A 12128-nucleotide genomic window follows, 5' to 3' on the forward strand; every position below is an offset into this window, starting at 1 on the left:
TAGAGAAAGGTATAGCATAAATTTTCTGTCTAGTTTTATATAACAGCTTATCAAAATATAATAAATAAGTAAGATTTCTAAATATAAACATCTGTATAATAAATCCATGACCTGAATATATGTTAAAGAGCGGGAATAAGTTTATTCTTCTTACCATCTTATGTATCTAAAGAGCAAAAACTTTTTCTCCCAGTTAGAGGTCTCAAAAAGCTAGTTAACTGCTTTTGTTTAGCTCCAGTCCAGACCTGACCAACCAGATTTTTTTTTTAACAAAATGATTCCAGCTATGACTATCCTGCTATTCTGTCATTCCACAAGTACAGTTAACCCTGACCTCCCAAATCCAATGTGTCTAGATTTTCTAATTGGTAGAGATTTCAAAGAAATGTACTACCATTACTGCTGGTTGAAATGATTACGTAGAGGCTACCTTGTTGACTTACTACTATTTCCTTCTAAAATTAAATTAATGAAAAACATTTTTTTTCCTATCATATGTAAACACTCCAAGTGTTTAGTCACAAGAGTAGACAATATATATATATATATATATATATATATATATATATATATATATATAAAAGAGAAGCAACTTCAAAAACTAAATTAATTAAAAATTGTATGAAGTTTGTAGTACAGAACAAGTTTGACCACTGCCAAATGTCAGTGACAATTCCAAATATATTTCAGTCTTATTAGACCTTCTCAGCAAAGCAGGCTGAGAATTTCATATGCAAAGTTGTCATCCTTGCTTTTCTTGACTAGAATTAATAATTAAAGATAATGATTTATTTCTTTCTTTTCATTAGGGACATTATTTTGAATGATTAAGTATTTATTTAGACTTACAAAATTAAGTAAGCATCTATTTAACTATATGTGAAATGTATTTTAGTTAAGACATAATAGTAATATTAACTAAGAGATTGGTTGCTTGATCACAAAAATATATGTAGCAAATATACAGTATGCTATTTCCCCTTAATTCCACTTTTAATCTAATTACTTCATTGCATATCTTCTTTAACCTATACTACCATATCACTCACTACACTTTCACTCATACTATACACCCTATTTCTGATAAAAAGAAGGGATGGACAAGGTTCAAATGCTCTTACTCAATCAAGGCTGCCCTAGGGCTAAACAGCAAATTTTACCCATGTATGATCCATTTATAAATATTTCATTTGGTTAAGAAGCTTGCTTCTCAAACACGTGGTCTTGGGTTCAGTTCCACAGCATGGCACTGTGGGCAAGTGTCTTCTACGATAGATCCAGGTCAATCAAAGCTTTGACTAGATTTGATGGATGGAAACTGAACAAAACCCATAGTGTGTGTGTGTGTGTGTGTTTTGCTTGCCTTGTTTGTATGCACCTTTGTCTAGACATCACATGATGGTTGTAAATGCATATCAACATCATTCAAGTGAAGTTGTTCATTTCCAATCTTTCATGATAAACATGTCTTGCTATGGGAGAATAATAATACCGTACTTGAAAATAGGTGAGGGTTGGCAGCAGAAAGAGCATCCAGCTGTAGAAAATCTACCTCAACAAATTCCATCTGACCCATGCAAGTATGGAAAAGTGGACATTAAATGATGATGATGATGATGGTAGTACAGTCAATACTCTTGTAAATATTTTCACCTAAATGCATTGTCAGTATATATATACACTGAAACTGTCACTCAAACTCAGGTTGTACATGCATCAGACAGGATTTAAAATATTCTGTCTTTGTTGCTGATCTGTTTTCATTTCTCACATTTTAAAGTAACACAACATTAGTGGTAACACTTATCTGTTAATCTGTCCTTTGTGTCAAAAGAGGTAGCAATTACCTAAACTGCTCAAATATCTTTTTATTGTGCCCAAAACACAACACTATCACTAATTCCATCCTCAGCATTCATTACATCATCTAAGTAGCATATTTTACATACTACATCCGGTTATAAAATCAAGCAGTTCATATTCTCCAGCCCTTGGTTCATCACCCAGTCACACATGCATACACACACACACACCTGTACACTTATAATATTTGAGTTGTTGCAATATTTCAGACCTCACTGCTGCTTTATGTGCACATTGATTGCTCTTCCTATACAATATTTACTTCATTACTACAAAGAGACATGACTATTTTCTTTGCATTGAAAGTATTTACTACTGTGTTGCAGTTGGTCAATATGAATTATTGACTTGTTTCGTGTCACAGACACTATACTGTAATATTTGGCAAAGACAGCTTGTAATGGCTCAATCTACCTATAGATTAACTACGTACCAAGGCGAGGTACATTTTACCACTTACAGTAATAAGAATACTTTATAACTGTTGCTTCGTTAATTTATAGCACTGGCCTTAAATCCTCCTTTAACCATTGAACATTTAAACAGGCCATATCTGGCCCAAATATTCTCCTTGCTTTATGTTCAAGCCATACAGATCTGGCCTCTCACACCTACACTACAATGTCTTTCTAACAATAATAATTACATCATCAAAATCTCAAAGCTACAAGATAATGCATGATTAATTCAAACCAATATGTTGTTATGTTCTGTTTGATTTTAAAACACATTACACTACCAAACTAAATGACCACAATACATTTTCATTATTTCATCAGTAGTAATATACGTATATTTTTTTACCACTTAGTCTGGGAGAGAAGGACCTCAAAGACTAGTTGGAGGAAGGGATGAAGTTATCCTAGCATCAAATGCTTACAAGAAAATGAACTCACTCTGTTAAAGGTACCCAGGTGATGGTAGTTTAAACTGAGTAACAAATTAAGCCTACAACTGAAGAACTCAGAATATAAAGAACCAGATCAAATATTAGAAGTCATCTCATGGAATTCGCTAACATTTCTATCAATCCACTACTTTGAATTGTCATTTTATTTTCTCAATCACCAAAAGAGTGAAGAAAAAAGTTGACCACGGTAAGATTTGAACTCAGAGCCTGAACAAATACAACAAGGCATTTTGCCTGAAGGTAACAATTTTGTCACTTTGCTGGCAGTGTAACAGAGAACTTATGAGAACAAAAGGATTATAAAAGAAATATTTCCTACCTTTTAAGATAGAGATTAACTAAAAATAATTAATTTCCAATAAATTCTAAAGAGCTGAAGCAAGAAACTAGTCTGCAAAACCAAATGCAATTTACTAATCTTTGCTATGAACACCACAAATCTTTAAGCATACACCAACAAACTGGATGGCAAAAGAAATGCAACATACTCTGACTATGCTTTTATACTCTGCATGAAAAAAAAATTATAGCTTGACGCAGACAAGCATGAAATGTGGCATATCCAAGCATAGTGAGCAATTGGTTGTTCTTAACCATATAACACTTGAATTATCAATGTACAGAAAATTATTTACTGGTCTTTTTCAACTCAAAGGTAATTAAAAATTAAAATTTTCTACATATACTTATTTGAATTATTCAAATCTCTGATAAAATAATTGCTTACAAAAAATAATCTTGTTCATACATAAAAGCTCTGAGAGCTTATCCAACCTTTCAAGTTTGTCATTTTCTTCCCACACAAATGTTATATTTGAATAATAATTATTATTAACAATAAGTGTAATAAGGTTAAGGATTCAATAAGTTTACATGAATAGAGTTGACAGAGCTAACAATTCTTCACTAAATATATTATCTTAACTTTTAATCCAGCAGATATTCAGATTTTTCTTTTGAATTGTAACACTGTTGAAGTTGTCTGTATTCAACAAAATGAGAAATAAATCCAAGCATATCATCATCATTTAACGTCCATTGTCTGTGCTGGCATGGGTTGGACAGTTTGACTGGGCTGGCACACTGGAAGGCTGCACCAGACTCCAGTCTGATTTGGAATGGTTTTCTATGGCTGGATGCACTTCCTAACGCCAACCACTCTGAGAGTGTAATGGATGTTTTTACATGCCACCGGCACATGTACCATTTGCACGAGACTGGGGTGCTTTTATGTGCCACCAGCACGGGTGCCAATTTGAGTGACACTGGTATTTGCCACGACTGCTATTTTGCTTGGCTTGATGGGTCTTCTTCCCAAGCATGACATAATGCCAAAGGTCTCGGTCACTGCCTCCATGAGGCCCAACATTTGAAAGGAACTCAGTCACTTTGCCTCGCCAAAGGTCTCGGTCACTGCCTCCATGAGGCCCAACACTTGAAAGGAACTCAGCCACTTTGCCTCAAATGAATATCAGGAGAACGAGATCTGGGTTCGATATTGATTATGTAAATACTTGAAAAAAGTGGAAATGAAGTATTAATGGTATAGAATAAATGAAAGTGATTGTCTCATTTGGCTGCAGACACAATACAGACTGTAAAATGATTCATATTAAGAGCATTCTACAATAGAAATGTTGAAAATAGAACATAAAAGTGGAATGTGTTCCCTAACCAACCTATAAGGCCAGTAACTCCAAATAACAACTGATCTCTATCCATCTGACCCTTCAAACTCATTCTAACATGGTAAAGCAAATATAAATTGATGATAGACGCACTCAACTTTCATAAATGAAAAACAGACAAATCGTCAGTTTGAGGAGTTAACCTATATTTAATTAATATAACACATCACATGACCATTGCAAGTATCTGAACCAAGACCCAAGTTTGAGGCTATCACAATATCTTGATGTGAGACTTCTGATTGCAACTCTCCTTGAATAGCACCACAGTTTGTGAAGGAGTATATATATATATATGGGAGAATATACAAATAATAACAACAGACGAGGACAGGTGGTGTAAATAACAAAAGTATATATTAGTATGACGCTCGGGAATACGGAAAGTCTTTGACGTTTCGAGCTACGCTCTTCAACAGAAAGAATACGGAGACAAGGAGAAAAACACGGAGAAAAAAAATTGAATAGTGTTCAGTCAACGGTCAATCATAATAATATATATATATATATATATATATATATATATATATATATATATATATATATATATATAAAACAAATAATAAATGGGTAAATGCATATAAACGTATAGGTATGTGCATACCTATGTCTACCTGTATATATAGGTGCATATCTGGGTACAGGACATTGCAAACAAAACGTAGACAAGAAAATAATAATAACCAGAGTACAGAAAACACACAAACCACATAGAGAACATTTTTCTTCATCAGCTACCCCCATTTTAACACCGGCGTTTCATTTAGTGTCTGCTTTCCATGCTGGCATGGGTTTGACAGTTTGACTGGAACTGGTAAGCCAGAGAGCTGCACCATGTTCCAGTCTGATTTGGTATGGTTTCTACAGCTGGATACCCTTCCTAATGTCAACCACTCCAAGAATGGGTACTTTTATGTGCCATCAGCATGAATGCTTTTATTTCACTTGGCTTGATAATTTTTTCCAAGCACAGTATATCACCAAAGGGCTTGGTTACTTGTCATCGCCTCTGTGAGGCCCAATGTTTGAAGATCATGTTTCACCACCTCATCCCCTGTCTTCCTCAGTCTACTTCTTCTGCAGGTTCCCTCCACAGTTAGATACCAGCACTTCTTTACACAGTTGTCCTTGTCCATATGCATCATATGACCATACTAGGGCATTCATCTCACTTGCACACCACATCTGATGCCTCTTATGCCCAATTTTTCTCTCGAGACACTTACACTCTGTTGCACATGCACACTGACACTGCACATCCAGCGAAGCATAAAAGGTTTCCCAGTTGAAGACCATTCCCAGATAAAACAGGGTTCAACCTTGTAGCCAATGTAATAGGAAGCTGCCTCATCAATTGGCACATAATCCCATACCATTTCCCCACTTAGTCCATGGCTGACACCTCTCTAAATACAGGATATTGAGAGACTGACCTGTAACAACCTTCCAGTTGGATTACCTATATGGAACAACTTAGTGCTTAAAAGCAACTTATGAGCCATAGTTGTCTGTACTCCTAATAAAACTACTATAAACATGATCAATGAAATTAAATCTAAATAAAAATGACAAATGCGCTACAAAAATTTTCCCTCTAGATGCAAACATCCATGGATTGTGGTTCAACTGGAACTCTACCAACCACTTCCTTTTAACAAGCAAATCATACACATTCCTTTCTCAGAGACACAAATCACCCATCCTCAAACTCTAACACAGCTTGATGTACTGGCTTCACTCTTTAACCTAACTCCTCTCTGAGATGTGGTATCAATACTTCTTACATACATTTTACACACCACAACTCAATTGCCTCAACTGAATTTCAGCAGCAACAACTTCCAGTTTCTCTCTCTCTTTTCTACATTTCTTGGTCACACTCAAACTCCTCCAACAACCACCAGTTGTATGATTATCTCTCAAGTCTTTAGCCTCAATGATTTCAATACTCACAACTACTCTTGGTTCTTACACCCCCCACCCCACCTCACTGATGTAGAAGTCAACTATTTTTCCATTGAAGATTGTTTGCATCAGTCAGTATCATCACCTACCCACAACCCTGGCCAATGCATTGACACTCCAAATACTCTTAACCTCTTTCTAACCTTCAAACCCAAATTTTATCCAGCTACCCATTAGATTTGATGACAGCTGCTAAACATAGCAAATTATTACATCCACACATGAAGGCTGGAGTATTCCAAGTTAGCAACTGGTGGGAATTCTGCCAATCTCATACTGACAACTCCAGGCAGTAAATATACTTTGACCTCAACCCATCCAAAGTACATAACGAAAGCCATAACCCTATCAAAATTTACCTGTAGCAATAGCGATGAAGAACACTATCTAGAACACATAGGGGAAGTCTCTAACTTCCTACCAACTAGAAGGCTTAATTTTCAATATTCTTATGTCTTCTATTTACAACTTAGACATCTCAAACCAGAACTACACTGCTTTCATAAATAGAAACCTTAAAAGTTTCCTTCATTTGGAACATGACAATCTAGTTTCTTTTAACAGCACAGTCACTACACATATTAAGATAATAACGTTAAGTTAAAAACAACACACAAACATCTCAGTTTCAGCAAATGCTAGATCTCCCATACTTTGAAAATTTCTCATTGTGACTCTCACATAACATTGCCTAAACTACATCCAAAAGACTACAATTCTTCTTTGAAGCAGAAAATACATCAGCCTTGATTAGCAGATGAATCTCGACAAACTCACCACAAACCACATAATTAAGTGCTGTACACATCAGGATGGCTTACTGCTACACACACACACAATGTTGATCGCATCCGAACAAGGCCATTCTCGTATGGGTTCACTTAATGCGTTTCAACTTTCTATTTCTATTACAATAGTCTCTGTGACAAAGACTGTTCCTCATTCTGATACATTCCCATCTTTCAAGTTTTGCACTAAAGCATTTTCTCAACTCTCCTTCATAAGACTGCTACTCTCTGGAATACCACCTGTACACACATTCTTCTTGCAGACAGAGAACAAAAGATGTTCAAACTGAATGTCAACAATATCGGCAAAAAAAAAAAAAACATGTCAAAAAATAAAAAAACAGAAGAGGCATAGACTCCACAGGGACAACAAAGGCGACTCATCCTGATGAGTAGTAACTCTGAAGGGAATAAAAACTATTATACTTCTATTTTTACTTCTACAATGCCTTATAGATCAATCCAGTATTTATTTCATTTTATTGATCGGCGATGGGAGTGAAAGGTAAAGTTGATCTTAGCTGGATTTAAAATCAGGAGTAAAATGCCATAACTAAATTCCTGGAGACATTTGTTCAATGCTAAAACGCGTCAGCCAATCCACTGCAGACTCTGTGATAGGGTTAGGGTTAATCCCGATCCACACTGTAAAGTGGTTGGTGATAGGAAAGACATCCAGATGGAAAAACAAATGATAAATGATGACAATAAGCGAAAATGACGATAAAAATACAGACATAGGAAGCAAGGAGGTATTCTTTTACTTGTTTCAGTCAACAAATTCTCACTAGTTTACAAATAAAGTTTAACTGATTAAATTCAAATGCTCTTGTGATGAATTTGTATCATGCCAATTTTTACATAACAACAACAAATTATAACTATGTGGATTCGAAGGAAAAACAAGTCTATGATGATTTCCTAGACAGAAGATAAAGCTTCAGGAAATAAAATGCATATATGAAAATAACCAACCCTAATTTTTTCATACATAACAAAACATATAAGTTGTATAATTTTTCGGAGCGAGTTATTTGCTGATCAAGTTTGTACCTGATTTGCAATGTTTCAAAAGTTTAGCTATACACACATCTCCAGTTAAATTCATTAGGATAAATCATATATGTGACATGTAGAGAGAGGATGTTGAAATGTCACTACATATTTATTCAGTCTGGACTGCAAATTAATATGCACCTGTCAAATTTTCCACACTGACAGTTAAGTGGTTTTAACACTCTTTTTGCGAATATATATTTGTTAGTAGCTAACTACTACTTAAAATAGCGAATCTGAAGTTCTTTTGTTCTACATGTGTGTCTGTATAACATATATAAACATTTCTGTATAAAATTTATCATGTATTTGTCCCCCAATATCGCTTGACAACCGATGCTAGTGTTTACATCCCTGTAACCCAGCGGTTCAGCAAAATAGACTGATAGAATAAGTACTAGGCTTACAAAGAATAAGTCCTGGGGTTATTTGCTCGACTAAAGGCGGTGCTCCAGCATGGCCGCAGTCAAATGACCGAAACAAGAATAAAAGAATAAATTCAAGCCTTTAATTCCCCCATTGAAAATTTGTTTTCAATCATGCTCGTTCTTCCAAATGTGAGTAGATTTGACCGACATTAATAAACATTACTAATAGATATTGCTAGTAAAGTTACTTTTTGGAATAGAGACCCCGGAGTGTCGCATAACATACTTTCTCTCTTTACATTTTTTCCCCCGTAGGAATAGTTCTCTAAATTCCATTTATTTTGGACTCTAGCCAAAATGTTATCTGGAGTTTTATGGTCAACAGTGATTAAACTGTCGAGATAAATCAATAGTTTTTGCAGGAGTCCTTATCACATAGAAAACCACACCAGTCGTACATTATTATAACATTGAATTGAGAGTACAATGGCAAATTGTCAGGAATTACATTACACTTCTACTATACAGAATTTTAACTAATTTCATTGCTTTATATTACTATGAAATTACAATCACACACAAATGTCTTAGTAACCCACCAGATTCTAAAATTAAGAATAACCCCACCAGTATAATGCTGCATTCTTCTAATGCAGATCCAAATAAATTATGAACTCTGATCTTATTTTTCTCACCTTCAGAAGTTGGGAATTAGATGGGTGTAGAGAATCTTCCGGGTGTATTTTCCTTCTTTGCTTTACAATTGATTAAGTGATGAATCAAATGATACAATATGTTGGAATTAATCAGAATGACTTTTGGTTAAAGTATCATAACAGCAAGCCATGTAATAAAGAGCTGAATCATAATGTTAAAGTTATATCGTATTTTTTTATGTCCCCACCCCACCCCACACAAAAAGGGTTATTTACAAATAACCACATTTCGATAAAAGCATATTTCCCTGCCAAAACACTCCAACAAAATGTATAGCTGTGAAAATTAGTAAAAAGAGTTAGGATTTTATTTATAGGAAATATATCACGGGATCAACACGTTCAATTCAACAAGTTTGTCTAAAACCTGTAAGCAATATTAGTACTGCGTGTGCCCTGAAAAAGATATCAAATCAATTATTTGTGACCTAAATGTCATTTCTTATATCTGATATGAATATCTTAGAACTTCATTAATTTTGATTTCCCTCATTTTCTATTTTGTCCATAAAGATTTCTCAGGTACATTACTGAAAATCTTCATATGGGAATAGAAGCACGGACTCAATGAATTCTGACACCTTTCATATTTGTATTTGTTTTTTTTAAAGAGAAATACAGTTATATCTTTTACAGATCCACAAATGATGACTGTAATCAATAAGATCCGCATTCTTAAAACATTAGGCAATTATCAAAATAAAAGAGCGCAAAAAAATAAGCATATGCACAAATTAGATTGAACTCATATTTAAGGAAAAGAAGAAGAAAAACCAATAAAGAACAATGAGAAGTAGAATGAACTTGAAAAAATTATACTTTCCTACCTAATAAAATCCATCATACGGTTTCCATTAATATAATACATGATATTTCCGTGTATGGACTCGAGATGTGTGTTAGAACAAAGATCAGACAGTTTAGAATCCAAGTGACATTTCTGAAAGCAAATCTTTTTATTTTCTGTAGTGTCCAAGTAATCCTCGGATGATCCCAAAAGAGGTTGTCTTTCATTTTCAGTACTATGTGAACCAACGCGAACATAATAACCGATTAATAATCCCATAAGGAAAATAATTAGGATAGCCAAACTGATCAAAATTAATGTAGAGTTTGAACCACAGGATCCGTGACGGCTTCGGGTGGCTCGGAAAACATTAGTTGAAAGGGGAAGAGGTGAGTAATTAGCACTTAACAAAGATGAATTGCTGGTTCCATTACAATTTTTATCATGAGCACCACTGCAGCTACTGATCCAGTTGTAAGGTCCTTTATAGCATAAAGGTATTGAAGAGCTACTACTGTGAGCTAAAAGTTGTTGAACTTCGTTGTCATCTTCAGTATGACCTATTGTTGTCGCAGATACTGCACTCCATGGTTCCAATAAATGTTTGTTTGATTCAGTAGAAGTTTTTTTGCAACATATATCCTCATCGAAGTTTACAGTAGTCAAGTCTAAAGACGAGAGCCTGTCCGTCGCCATATTTGTCACACCTGTATATGCTATTAAAGTAATCTCAGGTGGAGAAAGGTAAGAGTGATAAGTTGTGCTCACGATACACACTTCATTGTTCTTTTCCTCCTTCTTCAAAAGAACTTAACATAATCATGCTACATTGAAATGTAAACAATCATAAAAAAAAGGGGGGAAGCCTCATAAATTAAGCTCGTTCATACGTAGACGGGTTTGGAAGAACATAAGTAAACAAGAGCAAAGGGCTGACAAGCAAGAGAGTAACTTGTAAATCCGCTCCGTCTAATCTTTTTTAACGATATGAGCCAGAGCTTATCACAAAGTTTTCTTGTCAGCAGTCAATTTGACCGACCACCTAAATATTTCTCTCCCTTCCTTCTTCTTTTCTTTCGCCTGACAATAATAGAAACTATAAAAATTAGATATTTTATGTTAGTTATCGAGAGAAGTATGTATTTAAAATAACACATACGGTTTTTAAAAGCAAAACGACTAAGCAAATTAAAATGTATGATTGAAAATTAAATTAATCAAATAATGAAATTAAAACTAATTCACTGGTTATTAAAAAGAAACAAACTTTTTAGCTGGCAGAATTGATAGCACGCTGGACAAAATGCTTAGCGGCATTTCGTCCGTCTTTACGTTCCGAGTTCAAATTTCGCCAAATTTTGCCTTTCATCCTTTCGAAGGTCGATAAAATGAGTACCACTCGAGTACTTCGATGTAGTAGATTAACCCCCGCCTAAAAAATTTCAGGCCTTGTGCCTATAGTAGAAAGGATGTAGGCAGCGAGTTGGCAGAATCGTTAGCACGCCGGGCGAAATGCTTAGCGGGATTTCGTCTGCCGTTACGTTCTGAGTTCAAATTCCGCCGAGGTCGACTTTGCCTTTCATCCATTCGGGGTCGATAAATTAAGTACCAGTTACACACTGGGGTCGATGTAATCGACTTAACCCATTTGTCTGTCCTTGTTTGTCTCCTCTATGGTTAGCTATTTGTGGACAATAAAGAAATAAGAATCGTTAGCACGCCAGGCAAAATGCTTAGCGGCATTTAATCCGTCTTGCTTAAATTCCGCTGAGATCGACTTTTTCTTTCTTCCTTTCGGGGTCGATAAAATAAGTACCAGTTTTGTACTAGGGTCGATGTAATCGACTTACCATACCCCCACCACCACTACCACCATAAAAAATTCAGGCCTTGTGCCTGTAGTAGAAATAATAGATAGAAAGTGTTTAAAATTTACTTTTTTTTACACAGAGAGCTAGGACAAATTGCAAATAGGCCGAAGGCGAAA

General features: G+C 35.1%; 1 protein-coding gene across 2 annotated transcripts in view; it reads right to left on the reverse strand.

Annotated features, from left to right (window-relative positions):
- Positions 1 to 11130, reverse strand: part of LOC106879039 (aminopeptidase NAALADL1) — a 36225-nt gene extending 25095 nt beyond the window's left edge. For both annotated transcript variants that reach the window (XM_014928451.3, XM_014928449.3), the window contains exon 1: positions 10182 to 11130. In XM_014928451.3, coding sequence (XP_014783937.1) covers positions 10182 to 10837 — 656 coding nt within the window. In that variant the 5' untranslated portion in view covers positions 10838 to 11130. The remainder of the gene's footprint in view (positions 1 to 10181) is intronic.
- Positions 11131 to 12128: the final 998 nt, after the last annotated feature.

This window comes from Octopus bimaculoides, chromosome 1, assembly GCF_046866305.1.
Source record: "Octopus bimaculoides isolate indiv1 chromosome 1, ASM4686630v1, whole genome shotgun sequence".
NCBI lineage: Eukaryota > Metazoa > Mollusca > Cephalopoda > Octopoda > Octopodidae > Octopus > Octopus bimaculoides.